Below are 26,448 nucleotides of genomic sequence, written 5' to 3'. Positions count from 1 at the left end.
ACCTGGAAATTGCCAGCAGGTGGACAGGTAGCAAGCACCTTTAGACCGATGCAGGATTGTGATAGTGGTGTTAGGGAGTAAAAACATTCAGATAAATTAGCTGAAACACATCAGATCTTTTATTTTTTCTCTCATTCTGATCACTCAAAACACTTGTGATGAATAAATGTGAAGACGGCAGGATAATTTACAGTTTAATAATAAAATACTTCCTCATCCACAATCATGACAGGTACACGTGAATCAGAACCCATGACAGCGGCCAACACCAGAGTCCTGCACAGAGAACGAGCATCCGACCCTGCGATCACCGTACATCCAGCATCCATCCAACACAGCATTACTGCAGCTTTAGGCACATTTCAGTCACAGACCTTTCCAAAGTTTTTTTCTTCTTCGGCTTTTTTTCATATACAAGTGAACATACAAACAGGAAATAAACAGAAAAGTTTGGCAAGTTAAATATCTCGGTCAGGGGAACGCCAGTCTGGTATCATCTCTTACAAGAGTTCCTTGAATCTTGTGCCTTAGGATTCTTTCAATTAATGATGTGTTAAATAATGTCCATTAAGGTTGAACACATTACTTGATTGTGGGGCGAGCTGCGAGTTCACGTGAACAGATCCAGACAATTGTCCAGCTCTGACACACTGTTGCCTCTGTCACCACGGCAACCGTCAATCTGATGCTGTTGTCCTCGTTTCCGCCTCCGTTTATAAACGCTTGACTTGTTCCTCTCCGACCCCTTCTCTTTTTCTCTCTTCTCTGTCTCATGTTCATGAGGAGGGTCTTGCAGTTCCTGCGAGTTGGGAGGATCTGGGATTTGTAGTTTTTGTAGCTTCTCTGTTGACTGGAGGTTCTGGTAGAACCTGGAGATGAGAGAGGAATCCGGGCAGCTGGAGATTTGTGAGTGAATTTATGGTTTACCTTTACTAACAGGAAGTTCTCACCAAACAGACTAACCTGTGGATCCGTTGCAGGTTCTCTTCTATCTTTTGATTGGCTACCTGAGTGAGGAAATGGATGTAATCATGTGTAACCAGGAGCCTTCCTTGGTGACTGACAGGAACCTCTAGGCCGTGAGTGCAGCGAACCGCCTGGGGGGACAAAATACGCCAGGTACTTAGTGTAACAATTCAAGCATCACACAATAGTGAAAGAATATTAGTACACTGAACAGGGTGAGGTTACTATAGACTCAAAAGTACATGAAAAGTTGGACTGTAGCTGATAAAGTCATTTTTATCTCATAAGTGAAGAATAATTGCAGTACCGCCATGATCTTTCCAGTCTTGCTGACAGTGAGACCAGAGTTCCTAAAGCCTGACTGGACGGCCACAGAATGCTAGAAGACAGAGAAGGGACGGTGCATCAGAGTTCAGTCCATCTTCAGGTTCATGACAAACAGAGACATCACTAGTCTGTAGTTGTGTAGATGGAACCATGGTGAAGATGTACTTTCCTTAAACTGTTTACAAAAGTAGCAATTCCTCTGTAACAAATGTGGTGTTAGCATAAATAATACAAAAACAGAAAGTGACAACCTCTTATTAGTTATTCAAATTTGTAGGCACAAGCACAAACATGAACAAAATTACTCCATTTATTTTCACCAAAAGCAGTAACACATGCCATCAGATTTTCAACTTTACGATGTTTCGCGAACTAATCATGTTCAACATTCACTACCATAGCATCCAAGCTTATCATTGCGAGATTCATCAAATCAAATCATCCTCTGTGAATGTTCTGTGACCACTTGTCTATGAATCAGTGATTCCTAAGGTGTGGGCTGTGGCCTCCTGGTGGGCTGAGAGGGTACAGCAGATGGAAGACAATTAACAAAAATAAATTTTGAATATTTTCTTTTCAATGTTGCGATTAAGTTTGGGATTACCATAAATGTATCATCATAATTTGGATATGGATGGCAGGATACAGGCTCAACAACTCACTGGTTGCAAGTAATTTCTTACATGTGTTGCTCTGGTAGCTGTTAGATGAAAGTGAATGAATTATTTCTTTGCACAGGGAATCCTTGGCCCATGTTCACATGAAATGTTTGTATTTATAAAATCAAAAATATAAAAAAGGAAGAAAATGTTTGTTTCATATTTGGCGGCAGCATTCTTTAATTTGCTGGATACAGCTGACAATATCTGGGTCAAAGAAGCCAAAAATGAGTCAGTAGTTCACAATAATAGTGACACTTATGAATAGGGCTGAGAAATTTTTATCAATTCTGTCATATGTCTCTATTTTGTTTCCCCAGAGAGTACCGATTTTTCAGCCAAGTATCAATACATTAAGCCCCATTCAAATCCCCCGTGTCCCGCACTTTGCAAGAAGAGCAATTAGGTCTGCCAGCCGCTAGGTATCGCTGTAGGGCATTTCGAGCGACCTAGACCCTGACCCTCTCTCATCCCGTTAGAGCTGAGATTCAGGACAGTGGCGGTCAGCATTGTTCTGTCTAATTTCTCCTGAGTCTGGGCATACACACACCAAGATCAAATGTTAACAACCCTAACATATGTCTATTCAAAGATAATTTAAATAACCGCTAATATACTTGTATTTATTTTTCTTCATCTGACCTGTCCATTGAATGTGGGCCACTTGCTCTTCCTTACGTTCTCCATCTGAGTAGCTCTGCGTAGCAGGCCGTTTCCTCGGCTCACCGATGTTAGCTTGCTACTTTAGCTCGTTGTGATAACTTCCGTAGTTCCCGCTTGCATTCCACATGTACTCCTTGCAAATTCTCTTATCCGTCATACTCTGGGCCCATATCCTGTTGGCAGGCTCTATTCTCCTGCAGCGGAGATGGATAGCTCTCTTTTGACAAAAGTTGCACTAATCACTCCCACTCATGCTCTCCGGAGAACAGCGATCTTTTTATTCTTCGCTCGTCAAAGCAAAAGAAAACCTCGACAGTGACCCTTGGTGGGCTCCCAGTGGTAACTACAACAAACTGAAAATAAAACAGAGGCAGAATCATACACGACGTCCTACCTCAACATAGACGTTTAAGTTACCGCTAATATACGTGTATGTATTATTATTCATCTGCCTGTCCATTGAATGTGGGCCACTTGCTCTTCCTTACGTTCTCCATTTCAGTAGCTCCGTGTAACGGTCCGTTTCCTCGGCTCACCGATGTTAGCTTGCTACTTTAGCTCGTTGCAGTAATTGCCGCAGTTCCCGCTTGCATCCCACATATTCTCCTTGCCAACTCTCTTAACCGTTGTATTCTGGGTCCATATCCTGTTGGTAGGCTCTATTCTCCTGCAGCGGAGATGGATAGCTCTCGTTTGACAAGAGTCGTACAAATCACTTGCACTCAAGCTCTCCGGAGAACACTGACAACCATCTTTTATTTTTCGCTAATCGAGGCAAAAGACAAACTCTACAGTGACCCCTGGTGGGCTTCCTGTGGTAACTACAACAAACTGAAAATCACAGTACAGAAGCACAGTCATACACATGACATGTCCTACCGCAACATAGACGACTAAATAACCGCTAATATACGTCTATTAATGGACGTCCAATAGACGTCCAATAGCTGCCAGTCAGAGCCTTATGTTGTGTAATTGATGCTTTCAGTTCAATTAATTCAATCCAAGTCAATGGAACACTCACAAGATGTCATCAAAATCACTTTGTCCCTTTAAAATCTTTCATAAAAGGATGTAAGTGTATAGTGAGCTGAATATCATGATATATATCGTATTGTGAGCCGAATATCGTGCATCGTATCGTATCGCGAGATTAGTGTTTTGCTACAGCCCTACTTATGAACAGTCACGTGATGAATGGTATGATTCTTTTTTGTCAAATAGAAATATAATTCAACAAAACAGAACACTGTATTTTGCCTTTGTTTACTGAAGACGAGTCAGAAAACTCTCGTCAGATAGTTATAATTGCATTGGTTCCATGAAGGTGCAGGACTTCAGATATGACATGAACAAGCAAAGTGAGACAGGAGCAACAACTGATCCAGGGTCAGTGTGTGAGTGGACTATACTCAGGATGTTCAGCTTGTAAGTAAAGGAACTTCTCACCAGCAGCTGAGCATCTTCCAGCCTCCGACACTGAACATGCAGCACAAAGGGCTCAAACTTGAGGACTGCATCTCCAGAAGCTCCAGCCACAGCACAAACCTGAGGACAAACACACACACACACACACACACACACACACACACACACACACACACACACACACAATGTAGTTCTACAGGGTATACTACAGCCTACATCCGAATACAAGACAGGACAGAGTCTCACCAGGTCGTCAGGTTTGCATGTGTGGTGGGAGACAAACAGCCACACACAGTCCTGCTTCTGGACCCCACAGCGGTCTGGAGCCTGGGGGGGGGGGGGGGGGGGGGTGTCAACGTACACACACACACACACACACACACACACACACATTAATACCTGCTAGCTACTTGCATCAGGAGCAACCACACAAGTTTGCACTCTACCACTCACCATCCGGAACACAACACACAAAACACACACACACACACACACACAGAGTAGGAGACTGATGCCTTCTCACCCCGTCAATGACGATGATCCTTCCCGAGCAGGAGCTGGTGGTGAAGTAGTCCTCGCAGCCGTTGAGGAGGGACACTACTGGGACAATGTCCTCGTCCACGCTGCCCTTCTTACTGGCGTCCAGCTTGTTCAGACGCTGCTGCTTCCACAGACGGAAGTTCTTCTCCATGACCAGTCAAAGACGCAGAGCTCAAACCTCAGAAACTATCTATGACATATTTCAACTTTCTGAATGTTAGCTAGATGTTAACTTGGTTATTTCACGCGTCTTCTTCTACGACTACTACTACGACTTCTTCTTTGAAGAATGGCTGTTGACTTTGTTAATTTTGTTGCAGCGCGCCACCTACTGTATCGGAGTATGTAGTGTGAGCTGCTGTCATGTATGTGAATCGTTAGTATTTCTATCTTTAAAACAGCTTCCTGTTATTCCCAGAAAGCCTTAAATGTCGAATCCTCCTTCTGTTTACTTCCCATCGTGCTTCAATTCATTCTCAGTAACGTTACAATGTGACTCTCGCTTCTCCTGATCAAAACATTTTAATGATACTTTATGTTCAAACCTATGAAATTGTTTTATAATAGAAAAACAACCGTTTACCTGTAGATTCTTTAAGCTTTAAGAATTGTTTTATTTTTTCATCTTAAACTTATTTTCTGTGTCTTCTTCTCTTAGGTACAACAAAAAATCTTGATTCAAATAAACATTCTAGATGTGAACTGAAAACCCGTCTCCAGCTGTCCTTCAACCTAGAGTATCAAACATTCATGAAGCTGAGGCCTACTCTGACCCATAGGCCTATGTAGACACTGCACTTGTCTTGAATTGTGTGTTTTGTCTCATTTAGAATTTTTTTTTTAAATTAACAAAATAATACATGAAGGTCTAGAACTGAGGAATGCTGAAGCACGTTCTCTTCAGTGACATTTCCTCTTATTTGTTGCTTTTTTGCCCCACAGGCATTTTGATTTGTCTCATCGTTTATGCATTCTTATTCTGTATTTTGCTACACTATCAACTGGGAAAGGGATGATCAGAAAGAAGTAACTGCATCTCATTTATTAAGTATAATTTAGACTGTAACAAGGAGTAGAGCTGCATCGGTCATTTTAGAGAAACTATGATGATATGTGAAATGACCTACATCGGGACATGAGATGTGTGTGTGTGTGTGTATGTGTGTGTGTGTGTGTGTGTGTGTGTGTGTGCATGTGACAGTGAGAAAGCGTTATCCCCCATTGGACTGGCATGGATTTGCCTGGCCCAGAATCTAACAGAGAGGAGACGATGACACAGAACAAGTAGGAGATCTCTGCCGCCGTGAAGCCATCATGAGGATCACACCTCAGGTCAGTGCTGCTGCTCTTCTCTTCCTTCGTTCAACATGTCGTAACAGCAGGACAGGAGTAGTGAGGGAGCCTAGAATCCCCTTAAACTGGGGTCTGCGTTACCTGCCTCTTGTCAGTGCCCAAATATGAACCTTCATGAGGACAAGTTTCAAATCGTGATGGAGCTTCATTTCAAACACCTACAAACGATTGTAGCTGGACGATTGAAAAGGTACCAAAGGTAACATCATTTCAAATTTACTGCACAATCAAAGGGAGAAATGAATAGAGAGAGAGAACTACAGTCGTGAAGTAAATATAGCTAAAGAAAGAAGAAAAGAAAGTGGAGTGAAAGCGGGAACGACAAAGCTTATTTCCATCCGTAACAATCTCTGTTCCACGATGCAAACTCATTTCTGGGTTTAAGGATGAATTCTCGACCATATATGATAATATATCATGTAAAGTCTACTCATGAACGAGCTTCATTCTTGACTTACCATTTGCCATAAAAAAAAAATCAAATGTATAGAACAGCATTTAATTCATTTTCCTTCAGTCCAATTCATTGCTGTCGGTAGCAAATATTTGATTCACAACTAAAAACTGTGTGTGACAATGTTTTAATATGTGACATTCCCATTATAGCATTTGACATCAGAAGAAAATTCAGTCACGTTGTATCTTTTTGTTGAATGTTCATATCTGGCAGCTGGTTTGAAGCCTGCGACTTTGTTACCAAAGGAACTTATTAATATTTAATGAATGATTAAATATAATTAGTAAGTGTTCCTCCCATCCCCACACACTAACATTCATCAGCGATTAGCCAGGCGCGTGTACTACATTCTGTACACACTCACACAACACAAACAGGAGCTGATACTGCACACACAGGAGCTGATACTGCACACACAGGAGCTGATACTGCACAGACATGGAAAAAGAAGTGTAAGCCATTACAGTCCATCATACTAATGTAGTATTCTACCGTTATTTCACCTTCACTCCCACACATATACGCACACACACACACACACACACGCATGCTCACTTGTGTGTAGTGCCAACTTAGAAAAAAACCTCATTATACATGCAGACACATGCTGGAGACTTTTGGATGACAGTCATGACCTTTGACCTCCACTGTGAATGAATCAGAGGGCAGTTGCGTGGGCCAGTAACCAGCTGCAAGAGAAGCCAGTAGAGTGGGTTGTTTTATGGTGTTTGATGGACACGCTACCATTACAGTGTTTATTCTTGTGACCTATTTCATCCCGGCGTTAACTGTGAAGCGACACAAGTATACCATTTATTTCGATTTTCCCTTTTTTTAAGAGAGGAATTTGGATTTGTCATACTAAGTAAAAGCAAGATTGTTATTTCCAACATGAACTGGGGCTCTTTTGTTTTCAAGCATCTCAGTAAGTCACGTCAGAGAGCAAACAAAAACAAAACCAAGAGCCTGAAGCAAGTAAATGGAATCCTGCCTGGAAACCTGGAGGTCATGTGACTGGGTGTATTTGTGAGTCTGTTAGCACGATTATGCAAAAAGGTGTTAATGGATTTTCACAAAACATTATCCAGGGATGCATGTTGAGGAAGAATCCATTTTTTTCCTCATCACCATTGTCAGATAAGCACATTTTGAATCCTGTTTATTTATTTATTACTCAGGAAATATCAAATAGACTTTTCTGAAAAAAGAAAAAGAAATCAAGCATATTTCTAATATTTTTGCAAGTATATCCAGACATAGATGATGGTTTGAGATTTGCAAGCTGACTTCAGTTCATCATTAGTTGATGTTTGCACACGCGCATATTTGCACCAGATCCCTCTGGATCGAGGGAAACCCAAACCATTGCTGACATGGTCTTACTACATTATTTACCTCTTTTTTGTTAATCCTGTTGAGACTTCTGCTGCTGCTCTCTGTCTGTAAATGATCTGCTACCGTTCTGCTGCCCGGTGGCACTCACCTCTCTCTTACTCAACTGGGGGACATCAGCGATCACTGTAGTTGGTTACAGGCTGCAGCCGCAGGCCTCAACCTGGCAGGGAGCTGAGTGCCGACTGTCTGGAGGCTCTAGTGTCCCACATATCTTTATCACCAGAGCGGCTGTGTGTGCTAGAGGGGCATTTACACGCACACACAGAAAATAGGTTTTTAGCACACTGGTGACGCCACGCCTATTGATCCATTTGGTTTTCTTTGTGGTGAATTGAGAAGATAAATCACGTCGCATGTTTGTTGTGACTGAGTCAAAGCACTGTGGTTGTAAATGTCAGTGACAGAGCAGTGTAATGAGGGGTCGGGGTCACGATCTAGACTACAGAACCAGCACCTGTTGCAGCTGTCCACCCAGGCTTGTGGCCTAAGATGAGGGGTCACAAGTAGTGCATGGATGATAGTAATATAGAGTACTACTTGGTATTAACCACATGCCATTGAAAGATAATACCTACATGCCTGTGGTGGCACCAGTGCAGTTTTATTTGCAGAGATCTGCTGCTGTTGTGTATTATTCTGAATTTTTTTTTTATGTACTTCAACTGTTGTGGGGGATTGCAACAGCTTTCCCTGAGGAACTCCAGTGTTTTTTTGGATTGAAAAACTTGACTTGGACTTCCATCAGCATGAAGCTGAGTAAATAATTACTTTTTTTTTGTGAATTATTCCTTTAAGCCTATTTGCCAATTTCAGCGAGGAATGTGTTCCCAACCCAGTTTGTGGACATTAACAGTCGCAATCCAAACCCGAAGTACCGTTTATTTTCCGGAATAATGGGGACCTCATTAAGTTGACCTCTTCTATCCTCCGTTGATGCTAATTGACATCAAGTTAGCAATACTTAGCACGAAAAGACCAGATGTGGAAGCTCTCCCAAGATGTTGACGGTCCCTCGTTGGTGGACCTGAAGCTCCACCACCAGAATCTGAGTAGGACGTCTTTGGTACATATTTCTGACCTGCAGTGGATCTGTAATCGAACAGGGGGGGAAAAAAAGAGTAAGGTGCAGACAGCAACTTTCGTCTTATTTTGAAAGTCTTTAGCGGAAATGCCTTGGTGCCTTCGGCCAGCTGGACGGCGGTCACCTGCTGCAGCGGAGGCGAGCTGAGGAGCGGCGGAGCGGACGGTACTGAGAGAGAGACGAGCTGATGTCCAGGATGTGTCCTCGCTGGCAGGTTCACGTCAGTGCACGGGGCCAGCAGTTGTGGACGAGACCGGATCGGTGCTGCTGAAGACACCCCCCCCCCCCCCAAGCCCATTTGGGGCAACCATTGATTAATCACCCAAACCACCACCGGCAGTCCCAGCCCACCTTACCCGGCGATGGAGATCCGCCGTTAAGAGCTTTGGTGGGAAACCGAGCTCGGAGAGAATTTCGCCAAAATTACGACGGGAATCAAGTACAGCTCCCTGTCTCCCGGCAACGGGAGAGACCACCGGCCGCTCGTGATGTCTCGTGCCAAGGAGCGGCTGAAAGGCGGGAAGGAGACCAAGGACAGCGTCACTCTGCTACCGTGCTTTTATTTCGTAGAGGTAATGTATCAATCAATCAATCAGTTCATTAATTACTTTACAAATCAATCACCGATAGACGTCTTAGATCAATCAAGCAGTCAGACAGAAATACTACCAGCCGAGTGCCAGATTCAAATCACAGCAGCTGCAGTCTGACAGGATGTCCACAACAAACCCTTGTTACAGTGTAATAATGATAATAATCATGATGATAATAGTAATGATACTGATGATATCAGTGATGATGATGATGATGATGATGATGATGATGAAGCCACAGAGATGCTGGACAACAACCAGACAGAGTGGACGTGCTTCCTTGCTACAGAATCCAGGGAATCATTTTTAGATTGTTTTTTTTTTAGTCAATACAAAATGAAAAAAATCTATTTTCGCTAAAGTTAGATGGTAAGTATCTGTCACAAGAATCAGAATTTTTTTTTTTTTTTTTTGGTGGTGGTGTTTTTTTTCCTTCCCCCTACATGTTTCATTCCTGATGTCATGGCTATGACATCAGAGGGGTCTCCAGGCCATGTCAGCCGGGGTGTCTGTGTTTTTGGAGCCGAGACGCTGAGCGTGTGTGGCGGCCTCGTCCCTGTTTACGCCGTTGTGTTTGCAGACGGTGACACTGCAGTCTCCTCAGGATATTATGATTCCTTGAGTGTACAGCAGTTTGGTGCAAAGATTTCCGTCCAGCAGCAGCAGTTTCCTCTCCTATCTCGGCGCCGCTCACTGTTGAGAAGGAAAAAGAAAACATTCATGACAGGAACTGGCTAAATATGGACTTTAATTTCATTCCTCACCAAAAAAAAAAACCCAACAACAAAACTTCCTGTGTCACCTACATCCATGTCAAGACTTTTGCTTTTGCTTCCGTTGATGGTCTGACGAGTGACGTGAGATGCGAGGATGAAGGTGGCGTTAAGAGTCATTCTTTTTCTCTCTGGATGGACGGAACCAAAGTCCGCTCACACTTGAAACACAGAATTGCTTTCGGGCCCAGAGCCTCGTTCCTGACCTGCATTCATATGCTGGCAGTTGTTTGGATCTCTTACATCACCCACAGCAATGGTGCCTTCATCCTCCAGCCTCCTTCCGGCTGCTCACGTCCGTTTTATCATCGTTATATCACCATCGTTATTACTGCCATTACTTTCCTGGCAGAAAGAGTGATTACAAGCAATAATTGTTTTGTGGAATCCTGGCGGTTTCATTGACGTAACCAACACGCCACCTGATGGTCCAACGCCCAACAGAAACACTCCGCGGTGAGAATGTCATCAGTAAGATCCAGAGGAGAGGTCCGCTGTTGTGACTGTCATGTGACTGTCATGTGACTGACCACAGAATCACCTTCAACCTCCTCACCTTCTCTGAGCTCAAATCTCTGAGCTCTGACATGGCGGCAGGTCAGATTTAGGCTGCTGTTACGTCTGCAAGCGTTGTCAGCGGCCATCTTGTTTTTTAAATACCTTGGAACTTGTGGGCGGGAACTACTCAGTTGTTCTTGAACAGAGACTTTATATGACGAGCATCTGGTTCCCCCGTGGTTCGTTGGATGTGACGCGTCCATCATCAGTGGTGCTGGCATAGATGTGAGTGGAGAGCGACACATGCTTAGGGTCAGAGCTCCGGACGTGGTTTGTCCCTCTGATCATGATGCATTTACACGCTAACAAGGCTTTGTCCTTATCGGGTGATGCGTCTCACAGTGAAGGCAGCAGCTCTCTACAATGAAAACTCCCACAGAAGGAGAGGGGGGCCCTGGTGTCACTGAGGGGAGGCTGGCTATCGGTGTGACTGACTATGTGTGTGCTGTTCTATAGGTGGTGGATACAGGAGGATGCTCACCCTAAATACCAGCTATCCGCAAAATTAGTTGTAAAAATATCAGATATTGGCTGAAAACCCAATGTTACGCATCCCAGTAATACATCCCAAGTATGACATCAGAAGAGAAGTGACGAAGGTTGGAAATGAGGCTGTGATTGGATAGGAAGTCCTGAGTCTCCCACGTCAACAGGAAGTTGAAATGGATAACGCATGTAGAGGCCATCCATCCATCCATCCTTCATCCATCCGTCCATCCATTTTCTGTGTGCGGCGAGCGCGCGTGGACGGTCTGGTGTGCATCTCTGTAGCACATACAGTGGAAACTGCCTGACAGACTGTGACATTTTTATATTCTGTTTTCTCCTTTACAGAATTTGGATTTTTTTCCCCCTATGAAATATTACGTGCTGCTTAAAAAAATCAGGTTATTAATTTGTTTGCTACCACACATGATTGACTGATCTAAAGGAAGTGCTGACTAACAGAATCAGCATGTTCCCGTGTTACATTTGACACCTTTCTTGACATTTTGCAATATGAAAGAAAGAGGGGGGATACTTTCAGTTTGCTCTCTCTCTCTCTCTCTCTCTCTCTCTCTCTCTCTCTCTCTCTCTCTCTCTCTCTCTCTCCCCAGAATGAACTGCATTGTTGAGCTGTGCTGAGACACACAATCGCACATCAGTAATTCATTAGTTTTGGATGATGGGACTGAATTATCGCTTATTCCTTCTTTTCTTTCCCTTGACAGAGCTGCTATGTGTCTCCTACATTTTCCATCTCACACTGTCACACCATCCTACCCACTAACTGGCTGCTAGGCAACATGGCTCTCTGAATGGGGTGTATTTTTATATCTGTGTGTTCAGGACTAGAAACGTTGAGAGGAGAAAAGAAAAAAAAACAAAAAAACACCCGTGCTGCAGCCTCGCCTCGATCCGTGTGCTGGGTAGCCACCAAGGTGTAAACCCGCCATGACTCGAACAGACGTGTGTGTAAATAGGTAACATTTGATTGGGATTGACTGGACTGAAGCTTATGGGTAATAGCGAAAACCTTCTTGCTCTCAGGAAGGTGAAGATGAAGTTAGAGATTACATGTAAATACATGCAACAATATACATAAAATAAAATATCCCTGTTGCCAGGCAGGAGTTGCAGTTGGTTGCAATCAGACATTGGCAGACTGTTCCAGAGAGACCCTAATAGCGATGGCTCAGTCACCCGATGGCTACCAGGACGGGACACTGATGGACAGACAAACATATTCAGACCAGGTTTACATCAGTTTTGTCTGGATTTAGTTGGAAGAAGTCAAAACCATATTTCACCCATTAAGGCTCAGAATGCCACAAACTGTTTGATTGGAGCTAAAACTACTGAGTTTGAGTTTAATTCTGCCAAACTCTTTTGACTTCTCTTCTTAAGACTACCGATGTCTTCAGTGGTCCAGGGGCGGGACAGATATGGCCCGACTGACCTGGTGGTGCAGAAATACACCCATCAGGGAAGTAGGTCATCAAGATATCGGGGGTTCAGTGTTTATAAGGCATCTCAAGTAATCTGATTACATGTCAGAGGAGGTTGAGTAACTAGTTATTGGGCAGGTAGCTGAAGCCAAGTCTCAGACAACAACCGAGTCACCGGTCAGTTTCACCGCCTCACTGTTTGGACGAATGATGCCTTTCTATCTAGATACTTTACAAACATTTACCGTGCAAAACGGCACTAATAAAAAGTATAAGCTGTTCAAATAACTTCTGGGTGTAGTGGAAAAGAAGCTGCGTGTAGTGAAATGAGTCTAACAGTTTTTGTGCAGGTTGTTAGTGACTCAGTCCCAGTGTTTGACACAGCAGTTTCTTTTCGCAGCATCTCCATGTGCGTGTTTACCTCTTTACCCAAACCTGTAGTTACACTCAGCAAAACTATAAATGCATTTTTTTTTTTTTTTTTGCTCTGAAGTCAAAGATCTAAGACTTCTTTAATCCTTCTCGTTCATTTTGTTGGTAAATGTGTTAAGCTGTCGGGGAGGCTGATGTGAGAGCTCGTCGTCCTCACGGGGTCTTGACCTGATTGCAGTTTGTCATCATAGGTGACTCGGCCCATTATCGTGCATGCCACTGATCGATGATGCTCGGCGCCATGTTGTAATTCTTTTGGATGCAATTCCTTTAATTAAAAACATCCCAGGTGCTACATGTCCTGCATCCTCACCAGACGTGCTGCCGTTGAACATGTTGGGTTGCTCTGGATAGTAGATAACAGCGCCTTCCACTTCCTTCCAACATCCAAGAGCAGAACGATGGAATATTCCACAGGCCACAAACAACAACCTGCACGAGGTGCTGGATACTGAGAGAGAGTGAATATAAACACGTATGTCAACAATATTTTTGGAGAAATGAACCTCTTGTGTGCAGATAAGAAGTCTTGAATCTTTGGCGTGAAAATGAGAGCATGTTACATGTTTTTGTCCAGTGCACAATGAGAGCTTGAAGCATGTAATCACACTGTCAAAGTAAACTCAAGAACTGTCCTCACAGCAAACCCAATAGGCGCCAGTTACAGTGTTTAAAGATGTTGTGTACTCTTCACATCTTCTATCTTTTCTGTGTGTATTGCTGCTAACATCACGTCTGGATTCTTTAGGGGGGGTGGGGGTTATAGCGGCTGTTTCTACATGCTCTTTCTTGTTAGACACTCGGTTAAATTGAATTGTTAATTAGTCCATTCAGGAGTCTTGAATTTACAATTGCCAGGGACGCGCGTAGTCTTGACTGGAATGAGATTAATTGGCCTGCTTCCGCCCCTCGTGTGGTCAGGTCAGGTCAGTGGACTGATACGGACTTGATCTACTTCTTCTTTCTCAACCTCCCTCCCTGTGATGATGCCAGTATTAAAAGTATTCATTTTACTTTCTGTACGTGGTTAACAAGAGTGAAAACTGTCCTTCAACACACTTGGTTCACATCTTAGAATTTGAATCCCTACATACTGACTTTATTTAGTTTATTGATGCATCGTGGTTATATTTCAATGAGTGTACGCATCGCACACAAAGCCGAGCTCATGCAAACCACTTGTGCTTTGAACAGTATTCACATGTTTCTGCAGTTTGTTTATTTAGACTGTGAGAGGAAGTAACTCATTCTATAGTGGGAGGTTTTCAAACAGTTTCGGGATGTCAGACAAGGCCGCCTGCTGGCCCACAGAGCTGCTCAGCCACCTACAACAATATCAGTACCTGGCTTTGAAGGCTCCAGCTTGTCACGGAAGTAGTCACAGTAGAAACATCTGTTAATAACATCGCATGTGTCATCAGCCTGACGAACAGGAAGATGCCAGCGATACCGAAAAGTCTCCGCGTGTGTTCTCTACAGGTTGGGTCTATTCTTGCCTCTTCCAGGCAAACCAGAGCAACAAAGATGACCGATGCACCGGTACATAAATAGAAACATATGTAAACATTTAGATGCTGCATTTGAATGAACAAAACAGTGTACAACAGCGGTTTGAAGGTGGCAAACCACTTTTGTGATTGTTGTCAGAGGTACAAACTAAATTAGGCTCTGAAGGAACTACACCACGGATGCATGACCACTGCTGTACTTCACACCCCAACGAGGTTTAATCTCACACAAAAAGACATCAAAATCTCCAAGTGTGGGATGTACTGACAGGTTTTACGTCATAGAACGAATCCCAATCTTCGGCTCATGCAACAGACATTATTTCAGGCATTTCAGCAAAACACACTGATTTGGAGACGAGTGATGCTAGACAATGACAACTCATTTGCTGGTTTCTCTTTATTCCCCCCTCTCACCATCCAGACCCCCCATAATGGTGCCCAAACCTACTCTCAGTGTGGCAGGTAGACTGACGTTTAAACAGCACGTACGAGTGGGTAAATATGGATTTGGAGGGATCTGGTGGGTAATCCTGGCCTGCAAGCTGTGGGAACACAGCGTGTTTCGCAGTCAGCGAGGGGTCTTTATGTAACTCGTGCAGGCGCCTCTGGCAAAACAGAAGATTATGTAGGTGACCATTTGCACTACAGGGAAGCAAGATCATTTCTAACTCTAGAAACACATTTAGCCAAGATCCATCATTCTAGAAATCTGTAATCCTGCGTGTACAGAGCAATAAATGCCTTACTGCTCTGGATTAGACCCAATATATTTGTTTAGGGGACAAAAACATGAAGATATTCCACAAAAAATAATAACAACAGAGAGAAATAGCAAACCCTCACATTTGACCTGCAGTAATCAAATCATGTGTGATCGTTTTGCTTGAGAATTAGCTTAAGATCATTGTACGCAAAATTGTTACTGCTGATGGACGAATCTTTTCAAGTCTAGAGGAGGTTATACTTGGTATTATTTCCTTGAGGTTGTGGAAGCGAAGTAGGCATTCACTGCTGCAAGGAAAAGAGAATTATGTCAATCAGTAAAACAATACACTTTGATTTTGATAAGTCAAGCATCCTTTTGTGAAATGAAGGCAACCGGCATCGTTGTGTCGGTGTAATTAGGGATCGTGTCAAATATCCCAGTAGTTTGATTTAAGCTAATGTTCTGCTTTGTTGTTGTTTGTGCTCTGCAGCTCCCCATCCTGGCCTCCTCTGTCGTCAGTCTTTACCTTCTGGAGCTGACGGATATTTTCCAGCCGGTGCATTCTGGGTACAGTTGCAGTGACCGTAGTCTGTCTCTGCCCTATATCTTGCCTCGACAGGAAGTCTGTCCTCTGCCTCTGCTCTTCAGCTTGGCCTTCGCCGCTCCCACTGCCACTGTGAGTACCCTGGATTACTTCAGCGCCGGACATCAAACACTCATTTCAGTGAAGCGGCGATAGTTCCAGCCTGACTGTGTTGGTTATTTTGGATATTTGTTAGATCGTCTGAGTGGAGAGAACATGGCGTTGTAGACTCAGCGGGATTTTCTCGTGTTTTTGCTTTCTTCAGTTGGCTGTTTCTTTCCTCACAGTGCTGAGTGAGTTTGTGTGATTTTCACATTTAGATGGTGAAAAAGAAACGTTTTCTCACATTAATTCGACTTTAAAACTTGTACCTATGAACAGGATCTGTGATATCAAAGCTAGTTTACATCCTGACCTCCACCATCTCAGGTATTTTTATCTTTAGGATCCAACTTTTTTCATTTTATTTAGAGTCTGGTCTCCTGGATTTTTAAATCTAACGTAAGTACATCAGATCTGACAGGTTTTTATACAATATCTCAGTATGCACATACACACACATGCACAAGCGCACACACATATATATAATTATAGTCATATATATAGTTATATATAATTAAAGATAGAGTCTGCAGCATGGTTCGTTGCAGCTTGTAAACACAACCTCCATTCAAATTGGGCACCTCCTTCCGAACTCAGTGTCACCAGAAGCGTTCATCGTGAACACATCAACCAGCCCTGTGATCACCTGCAAGCTAAACGCAGGCTAGGTTAAGATAAATGCCGGCTAAGATAAGCTTAACTCCGGCTAGCACACACTATATGGCTGCTTGGAAAAGCTAACTGCCGGTTAAGAAAAGCCAAACGTGGGCAAGGACAAGTTAAGTCTCTGCTAGGACAAGCTAAATCTCACACACCCACTCCCCTCCTGGAAATGTCCCAACAAATCCAAGATGTTGAAATGGGCAGAGGGCAGCGGCTCTGCAGACACAGCCGTCATCACTCATGTCTAGAGGCCCTTAGGTATGATAGAACCAGATTAATTACATATGCTTTTATGTTGGTTGTTAAGAAAATGCTGCAGACTCTACCCTGAAAATGGCACAAGGATGTTAGCTGTGATGAGCAATCACAAGGATGGAGTCATATCAAAAGCATTCAGGTGATCAGTCTGCAGCGCCGCCATTCTTGTTCTTGTCCCTGTGGGTGTGCAGATCCTGATCGGCGAGGCTATTCTCTACTGCTATCTATCCAGGAGGTCATCAGCCTGCCAGACTGAAGCCAACATCAACGCTGCAGGCTGTAATTTCAACTCCTACATTCGCAGGGTTGTACGCTTCATAGGTGGGAGGACACATGCTTGACACCCCCCACCCCCACCACCCCCCCAGCACATGATTATATGCTTCCAGCAGCAGCAAATGTACAGCTAAAACAGGCTGCCGTGGCAACAGTAACGCAAGTGTAATGTGAGATTGATTGTTCAATGTCTTTACAGGTGTCCATATCTTCGGCCTGTGTGTGACAGCACTGATCACGGACATTTTCCAGCTGTCCACGGGTCAACACACACCCTACTGGCTGGATGTATGCAAGCCCAATTTGACTCACATTAACATGTCAACTTGTGATGAAGCTTTTATTCTGGAGGATATTTGCTCTGGACAAGACATTGGCCTCATTACTGCTGGGAGGTAAACTACTGAGTATTACTGAGTGTACCAGTACGTGTCCGAGGATATGCGTGTGTGGGGGTGTTTCAGAGTGGGTGTTTCGGATATCTTGTAGCAAACATTCCGTACACACACAAATGCACAAATGCAGGCTATAATCTTCTTGTAGCCTGAAGCCCTAAAGTAGTATCTTGCTGTTGTTATGGTTACCGATATGTTCTCAGGACAAGAGCTGGAACACAGCAAACACGAGTGGAACAGTCAAATGTACCGTCATCCACCCTCCACCACAGGGCTCCACAGTACAGTACCTTCAGTGCTTTGATGCCATAGAAAAACTCGTCAAGTCACATAGTCCGAATTTAGCATCGACTTATCAGGATGCCAGAATCTGGGTAAATATTTTCCCACACATTTATTTTATATAAATGGTAAAGTAGCCGGCAGCAGCTGCAGCTACCGGGACAACAGCTGCTGCTGCCGCACGAAAAGAAGTGCCGAAGTGACAGTCGTGCTCCATAGCAGGTTGGGAGGAAATGGACCAGTAACTTTATAGATGTGGGTCAAGAGCAGATCACCGGTCCCCACAGACAGCAGCGCACAGCTGAGCCCGCTGATGTGGCTCAGGGATGGGGAATCACACGGGACTGATATTATCACCTCTGGGTTTCTGAACTGTTGTAGGTAATTTGCTGCGGAATTTTTTTCTTAAATTAGAAGTTACTGATACCAGATTAAGATCACAGATAACTTCTGTTGTTACTGAACAGAAGTAGTTGAGACATAACATTGCTCACTGGGAATTTGTTGAAGTTAAACAATCTTCTGCACATGCAGGGTAATTTCTTCATGTGTCGTTTGCCACCTCTGCTGCCAGCTGCAGCTGCACTGCAGCTTCACAGCTCAGATGCCGCTGTGGTCGTTACTCATGTGATGATGTCAGCTTGACATGACCAGGAGGTGACCAGAGACTTAAATACAAACTTCAGAAACTTTTCTAATAAGGTAGCAAACAGGGATTTCAACAGGTTACATTAACTAGTCCAGAATGACCAGGAGGTTGTGTTGCAGTATTTTTGTCCATGTGATATTTGTCTTCCAAGAAGAATTATACAAACATTTCTGAAAAAAAAATCAGGGCATAATTCTCATGCATATCAGCCATGTCCATAATTCATAAATCAAAATTCCAACTCAAATTATCACACGACAACAAATTATCAGCCATGTTCAGCCAAGATCATTTGTGGTCACGTGATAATATTAGTACTTTGTGAGGCAGCTTCTCAGCTATTGAACATCGACTCTACAGCTGCCGGAGGCGTCCTTCCTCCCCGCTGTCGCGTGCCGTCAGCAGGTCCCACCACGCGGCGTGCTGTCAGCAGGGAGCAGCGATCTGCTTATGACCCACATCTACAAAGTTACTTGTGAGGCTTCTGACACAACAGAAGGCTTTAGCTAAAGTGGAACAGGATGTTCTGTGCTCGTGCTGCACACACACTTCAAACACACGCTCACGCACACATGCACACAAACTCGTAGTTTGTACAGTGGAAGTATCTGGAGGATACCTTCCACACTCTTCAACTCCCTCCAAAACCTCAGGATCTTTTTTCTTCTTCTTGTATTTGCTCAATCAAAGCAGTAATTTTCTCTCTCCATAATCAAATCACTTAAACAAGCTTATATGAAAAGCTTGCATAACCACATTTGTAGAGTGATTAAACTGAATGATGCTCTCTTCTCAGTAGCTGCAGTCTGCAGAACTGGCATCGTGGTGTGTTCGGTATCAGACTGTCCGGGATGTCGCGCCTTCATTTAGGAGCTGATTATGTAATCTTCTGTCTTTCTCTTCAAACTAGAATTAGCTCCCCATTGTTGTCTGCCTCTGACAATCAGCCCAGTGTCAGTCAATCATGTTTGTCTAGACTCATTGTGCACGACGAACACGATGCAGACTTTAAGGGGATTTAATATAAATTTGCACCTCAGTTGCAGGGCTGAAACTAAATTACAGCCGTCCAACTGATATTGCAATATGATTTATTTTAGTCCTGTGGAGGACAATGTGTCAGCAGAACGCTTCTGCAGCACCTCAGTGTTTAATTTAGGTAAACAGGTCATAATCATGGCCTCCACCGGAGGACCTGATGTGATTGGTTTGGTATTTTTGTCTGTCAGTCAGCAGAGTTATGCACAAATAACCTGGCCAACCTTCATGGTACATGGTGGAGGGTTTAGGCATGACGGGCTGCGGAAGAACTCGTTTCATTTAGGAGCAAACCTGGATTTGGTTGTTTTTTTCACTTTGTCATAAATTATGAATTTTAAAAGTTTTAGTTATAGATTTATGAGGAAATCAGTCATATTTACAGTGAAAAAAAATCTCTGAATGTATAATGAAAATGTATTTATGTCATGGCTCACGGCCTGGTTTGGTGCTATATCATTTAGCCATCTATCGTAACTGTCTCCCATCTGACTGGTTCTAGTTCTAGTTGGGCTCTAGTGCTGCCCTGAGGTAGTTCATGCCTGCAGTGACAGGCAGAGATGTTGGATCCCTCACATTCTGCTGCATTTCAGTGTCGTTTTTTTTTTTTTTTTAAACTTGAAGTGTGACAATCTGCTCTTTAATGAGTCCTGCTGCTCTGATTAACATCCTCGCCGAGCTGTCTGCATGTTGCATTCATCTTTCTCCTTATAATTAAAAAAAAATGCTCACAGCAGCCATTTTAGATAGAAAAATGCTGCAGGTAAAGTTTAAACTTAATCATATTACTGTGATTATGGTATTCATTGCTCATCACGCATCTATCACAGTTTTTATGTTATCTGGAGACAAGGGTCCATGTTCCAGTACTCCCTCTGCTCCCGGAACCCTGCAGGTGTTCCTGGCAAACAGCAGGATCTCACCTGACAGTCCTGTAGTCAGGTCTGGGCCTCATGAGGGACTGGATATGTGCTGGGATGACTACAGTATTTGAGCTCTTTGACATAACCGGGTGTGGTGTTGAGCAAAAGCCAGATTCAGTAGATAAACTCTCATATTCCATTAAGTATGTAAACCATTAAATGGATCTCGACTTGTGTCGTCACTGAATTTCACAAAAAGCACACTGAAATTCTGTTTCCACCTGTATTCTGACCTCTAAGGTAAAACAGCTGATAGCAGAAAATGTTTTATTTAAAATATGAAAGTAGCTCTTCAAAGTTGATTGTGCGCTTTCCACCAAGGGTAAAGTAGTTTGAATGAAGACACACACACACACACACACACACACACACACACACACACACACACACACACACTAAACTTCCTGTATAGTTCAACATGTCTCTTGTAATATTTGGCCATAATGACACTACACCTGGGATGCTAATCCAGTCATTGTCATCTTTGTTATGCCGCATGCACTGCATTTATTAAACACCTGCTAGCTACGCCACACACACGCAGCTCCAAGTAGAAGTCAAAGGAAAGTCATGTCCCTGTTGCAGATGAATATTCAGCATTGTCCTTCACTGTCTCAGCCTGATAATTAGCATAAACCACTCTATGTCTTTTTGACTTCATAGGAAATCTTTCCCCTCCCAACATGCAACTCTGGCCGCCTTTGCTGCTGTCTACATCTCAGTAAGTTAACACACACACACACACACACACACACACAGTAACAAAAAAAACATGTCAGTTGGGGGGTCTGGAGCCTATCCCAAATGACATTGGGCGAGAGGCAGGGTTCACCCTGGACGGGTCGCCAATCCACCACAGGGCCATCAGGAGCACTTAGGGGTTCAGTATCTTGCTCAAGGATACTTGAGCATGGTCACCAGGGGAAGTGAGGATCGAACCAGCGAACCTTAGGTTGCTCGACAGACACTCTACCTCTGAGCCACACTGAATGATTGACTCTTGTGTTTCAGATGTACTTCAACACAGTGCTGACAGACTCAGCAAAGCTATTGAAGCCTCTCCTGGTGTTTTCCTTCGTCATGCTGGCTATCCTGGCCGGGCTGACCCGGATCATCCAGTTCAGAAACCACCCAGTTGATGTCTACTGTGGATGGTTACTGGGAGCTGCCATCGCTGTTTATCTGGTAATGAAGCCATCTAGTCACAATTTCCTTTTTTGTTTGCAGCTCCATGTTCCTTTCTAATTGCCAGAACTATGAACCTTTTTAAATACTAAATGAGCCCCTTTTGAGGAAGCAGGATTTCCATAAAGCACCTACTATAGTAAAATAGAAGGCTGATAATAAAACTCGAGGCTGAGACTTGCTCTTTATCTGTGATCCTCAACGGTTGTTTATGAAACCAACATCAAAGTTGGCGTGTTCATTGCTGGTGTCCTAAGATTTGATGTCGCTGTGGGGGTGGTTCTCATTTCTGGCCTTTAAACCAAAATCACACATAAAGATTTTGGATTCTAATAGTTTTGATGCTACAATGCAACTTAATTCTCCATCCATCCATCCATTTTCTTCCGCTTATCCTGTTAAGGCTCGCAGGGGGCTGGAGCCTATCCCAGCGGCTTTTGGGCGAGAGACGGGGTTCACCCTGGACAGGTCGAACTTAATTCTCTTTGAATTGGTCGATCATCTCCACATTCACTGACAGCTTTGTGGGCGAATGAAAACAAGCCACGCCCACTAGGACATTACATGTACCTGTCAGTGAAGCTGTACACACAGGATATAGTATCAACAACACACTCTTATATGAGCAGTTTTTACTGTAATATTTGGAGTTCAGAGTGTGTAAGTGTAATCTGCTGGATACTCTGGTAGGATGTTTTAACACCATCAGCCTCCAGCACACACACACACACACACACACACACACACAGACTCTACAGTTGGGGGGGCATGACAAAATTCTATTCCAGTAGAGAACTGGGGTTGTATGAGGTCTTGGTCTGGTTTAGAGGGTCCAATTGGCACTGGGGGAAGGAACTGGACAACAATGGAAGAAGCAGTCAGATTATTCATGCAAGTGAAAGTAGACACATTATGTAAAAATCCTGCATAACAAGTATGCTTACATAAATGTGCATCAGATTTGTCAGGGAAATAAGGACAAAATTAATGTTTTAACATTAAACTCTTATTAAAGTATTGAAAATGAAAAGAAATGTACATTTAGTTAATTCTGTGATCTTGGTTATTTGCTATGTAACATATTTAGTAATGGTTGTAAAAAAAAAAAAAAGTTTGAGGATCTGCTTATAAGTAGTGTATCTTATATGTATTTGTAGGGTGTGTATGCGGTGGGGAATTTCCAGCCCAGTGAAGATCGGTCCCGAAGTCGTCCGCCTCCCCCCACCCTTAGAGAGCCTCCCCTCTCGTCTCTCCCTAATGTCAGCCAATCAGCAGTTACCAACAGCCACCCAGGTAAAAACACTGCTGCCGCCAGTTTTTCCATCTGATAGCAGGATGATGACAAAATCTGTTATATTAACAACAACAGTAGTAGGTTCTTTTACCAGTCATTGTGCACCAATCGTGATACTATGATACCGAGGCTAACTGGCTAACAGGCAGAATACGGGAACTCAGCTGGGTGTTGAGGAGATTTAGTATCCATTGACAAGAAAAGTATGTCTTAGTTGTACACATACATTTTGTGTGTGTGTGTGTGTGTGTGTGTGTGGGGGGGGGGGTGGGGTAGGCATCCATGTCAGCTGTTTCTAACCTCTCTGTGCTGTTGTGGGATAGGCCACCATATCTTGGCTCCCAGCCAACCAGAGCCCATCAACACCAGGACTTCCTCCCATACATTGGCCCCCAACCATGCAGAGCCCATCCTGACACGCAGCGCATCCTACCGGGAACCCTCGCTGACCAATCTGAAGAGAGCCAGCGCTGAGGTGGAGGTGATCTCTCCTTCCAGTCCCCTCGGTAACCGTGACAACATGATGACCTTCAGCAGCAGCACGCTGCCAAGGTAACGTGTCCACACAAGTTTAGAGGGCTCTCTTTAACTTTTTTGTCAAATCTCTGTGTGGATGAAATGAGAGAGCTGCAGTGGACACTGATGATCAGCCAAGACACACCTCTAACTGTTTGACCCATAATGGGTATAAACATAAATAATTAAACCCCAAATATTTCAAATATTTCCATGACATCATCTGGACTGGATACACACAGCTTGGTGAATTTCACAGCCTTCTCCAGGAACTGCATCCAGTCCACAGCAAGCGAACAATTCTTCTCCTCTAAGTTGACTTCAGATCAGATTTCATTTCTGATTAAATGTCATTGATGTGTGGTTATAGGACAGACCGTGCGAGACAGTTTCCTATTAAAATGTACAGTTTGACTCGTTCCACCGCCCTCCTGGCAACGTTAACAATCCATCTGTTCCCTTGTCATCTTCATCTGTGGTGTCAGAGACAAGTGGAACACTGATGTAGGATGTGACTGAATTGCCAGTACAACTGAGGAAAAGGCATAAAATTCTGTGTGGGTGCAAGAGTGAGAACAAGCACCAGACAAAAGCAGCACTGATGCTCAAACAGTCTGTTTGGAGAATATTGACCTGCACCATGGAGCTGACAGCCTGCAAGTAGAGCACTGCAGTTTTGCCCCTCTGTCATGTAGACAAGCTGATGCTGTGGTCTCGGTTCCCTCCTCCTGTAATCACTGTCAACAGAGCAGAGATGACCCACAACAACGCGCGGCGCAAATGTAACATTACGCATATTCTGGCAATCCGTGTTATTATTGTCAAACAGCAGAAGGCACTGTTGTGAAAGAATAATGCAGCCAAGCCCAAAAACAAGCAAAGAAAAGCTTCGGAAACTAGAAGACGTAGCATAAAGGTGGATGTTGCGGCTCATCCAAGCTTACTACCCTTGATTGGTTTATGAAGTATACATAGTAACCGTACGGGAGTGAGAAATAATCACAAAAACAAATACATAAAAGATTCAAGTCAATTTTATGCTTGAAAAACACTTCTTTGGGAAAAACGATTTTTCTTAACTTTTTGTCCAAGAGGCTGGTTTTTATTTAATCCAGACTCATTCAAGTGCTGATTTGAATTTAAAAAAAAAAATCAATGAAAGAACAATGAAACATTTTCCACTGAAAATAGAGGCACCCCTACTATGTGTTTGTGGGGGGGGGGGGGGGGGGGGCTTGATTTGGAGATTATCTCACGAATAGTATTTGCTATCATAACACTTAACAATATTTATTATTACAATTACAAAATATCTTTCCACAAGTCACACCGTGGTTGGATGTTGTTTATGGTCAACATGACATCATTTCAGTAAAAATGCAGTTGCACTCTTCCCAGTCGTGTTCTTTCTTGTTTCTCATTAAGGGTCTTTGCTTCTTCCTCCAGGTCCCACGGGGGCTCCTCACTAGAGGAGGGGCGCATTCCTCGGCGTCACGCCTCCATCCATGCCTCAATGGACTCGACCCGGTCCAAGCAGCTCCTCAGCCAGTGGAAGAATAAGAATGACAACCGAAAGCTGTCCCTGCAGGTGATGGATGGAATCAGACCAGCCTCCTCCTCGTCTCCTCAGAGGAATGTGGAGCTGTGTTGCTCCCCTGAACCCTCTGCCATGGGCCTGGAGGCAGAGCACCGTGTTGTAGCCCATCTGCCTTTAGTCACTGGCCAGGAACAAGAGATGTGTGCTGGAGCCCACATCCCAGCTCAGTACATGAAGCTAGCAGCGAGCTGTGTTCCCCTGTCCAACCATAATCACCTGGCCCATAATGGCAGCACTGGACTGGCTGGTGGAGCCAGAGTGTCTATCCAGTCCCGGCCTGGATCATCTCAGCTGGTCCACATTCCTGAGGAGGAAAACACAACCTCCAGGGATCAGGAGAGTGAATCAGAGGACAGCATCATGGACGGGGGTGGGTCAGTGAGAGAAAAGTGGCTGAGAGTGGCTGAGAAGACCACCATCCCCTGCAGGCCTCTCAGCGCGGGCGGGCAGCCTCGTCTCATGCAGGTTAATCCTTTATCCCTTACATATGAGCTTTCCTGACTTTCTATGTCTTATTTTCAGCTCTGATATCTCAAAATTGCAATTTGGCACAACTTTGAATATTTTATTGCCCGAAGAATTCAACCGCTGATTTAGAATTAAGAAAAAAGATAGTCGCTTTCAGCTGCATGTCAGTGTTCAGGAGCCAATGATTAAGATTGCAACTGGAGTTAAGCTCAGGGTAGAAGATAATAGAAACTGAAGAAAACAACAGCTTACAAGCAAAAAAAACCCCTCTCAAATGCACGGCGTTGCAAAACGATATCAAAACAATATTCGAAAAATAATGTGTGAATTTTGGAAAAATCCCAATAGCCACATTTGATCTTACCTTACAAACTTGAAAACAGTATCGCCTGAATTCTTCACTACGTGCTCTTCATAGCCCCAGGCAAGAAAGGCTCTGAAAGTCTGGACATTTATGGTTTAGGTACCTCAAAACTACATGACGTGTTTGAAATTCACTCTTAAAAAGGAAATCAGCATATTTCCTTGAGGTCGTCTCCATTCAGACAAGCAGTTGATATCTCTCCCTGCACAGTAATCCAGCCACCATCCATCTCGTCTCTAAGGTTAAGCCTGCCTGCGGGGGAAATTCATTCGGGCTGCTAGTGATTGTTGTCTCTTTCTTTGGTTCATTACCCAAAGAAATTAACTTAGTGAACGCTTAGAATGTCCAATGCAATCCAGCTCAGCTTCTACCTCACCAATCCAAACAGCCTCAAAACGTCCTTCAGTAATTTTGGGGCAGATCTCATCCCCTCCTGGTGCCTTGCCACTAAGGAGCTTCTTGACCACTTCTGCCTGCGGTCTGCT

The 26,448-nt window shown here is 43.8% G+C and overlaps 2 protein-coding genes across 3 annotated transcripts in view; one reads left to right on the top strand and one right to left on the bottom strand.

Annotated features, from left to right (window-relative positions):
• Window positions 1–106: 106 nt before the first annotated feature.
• On the bottom strand, window positions 107–4,886 carry tyw3 (tRNA-yW synthesizing protein 3 homolog (S. cerevisiae)). The gene is made up of 6 exons (XM_086203939.1): window positions 4,567–4,886; window positions 4,290–4,370; window positions 4,065–4,163; window positions 1,274–1,345; window positions 964–1,097; window positions 107–869 (listed from the first exon to the last, which is right to left on the bottom strand). Exons 1-6 carry the CDS (start codon window positions 4,732–4,734, stop codon window positions 611–613), a joined length of 813 nt encoding a protein of 270 aa, XP_086060065.1. The 5' UTR covers window positions 4,735–4,886; the 3' UTR covers window positions 107–610.
• A 964-nt stretch (window positions 4,887–5,850) lies between these two features.
• LOC147261742 (phospholipid phosphatase-related protein type 4-like) overlaps window positions 5,851–26,448 on the top strand; it is a 33,564-nt gene continuing 12,966 nt past the window's right edge. The window contains exons 1-9 of one of the 2 annotated variants that reach the window (XM_086203935.1): window positions 5,851–5,915; window positions 15,861–16,046; window positions 17,168–17,297; window positions 17,452–17,647; window positions 21,203–21,260; window positions 21,551–21,724; window positions 22,882–23,017; window positions 23,342–23,570; window positions 24,981–25,596. In XM_086203935.1, the coding sequence (XP_086060061.1) occupies window positions 5,898–5,915; window positions 15,861–16,046; window positions 17,168–17,297; window positions 17,452–17,647; window positions 21,203–21,260; window positions 21,551–21,724; window positions 22,882–23,017; window positions 23,342–23,570; window positions 24,981–25,596 (1,743 nt within the window). In that variant the 5' untranslated portion in view covers window positions 5,851–5,897. Of the gene's footprint in view, window positions 5,916–8,972; window positions 9,442–15,860; window positions 16,047–17,167; window positions 17,298–17,451; window positions 17,648–21,202; window positions 21,261–21,550; window positions 21,725–22,881; window positions 23,018–23,341; window positions 23,571–24,980; window positions 25,597–26,448 lie in introns of those variants that run through there. The other variant, XM_086203934.1, reaches the window with a different exon arrangement.

Source organism: Aulostomus chinensis, chromosome 5 (assembly GCF_037954235.1).
Source record: "Aulostomus chinensis isolate RoL2024-O1b breed Wild chromosome 5, RoL_Achi_v1.0, whole genome shotgun sequence".
NCBI lineage: Eukaryota > Metazoa > Chordata > Actinopteri > Syngnathiformes > Aulostomidae > Aulostomus > Aulostomus chinensis.
This window is presented reverse-complemented; position numbering and strand designations above follow the sequence as displayed.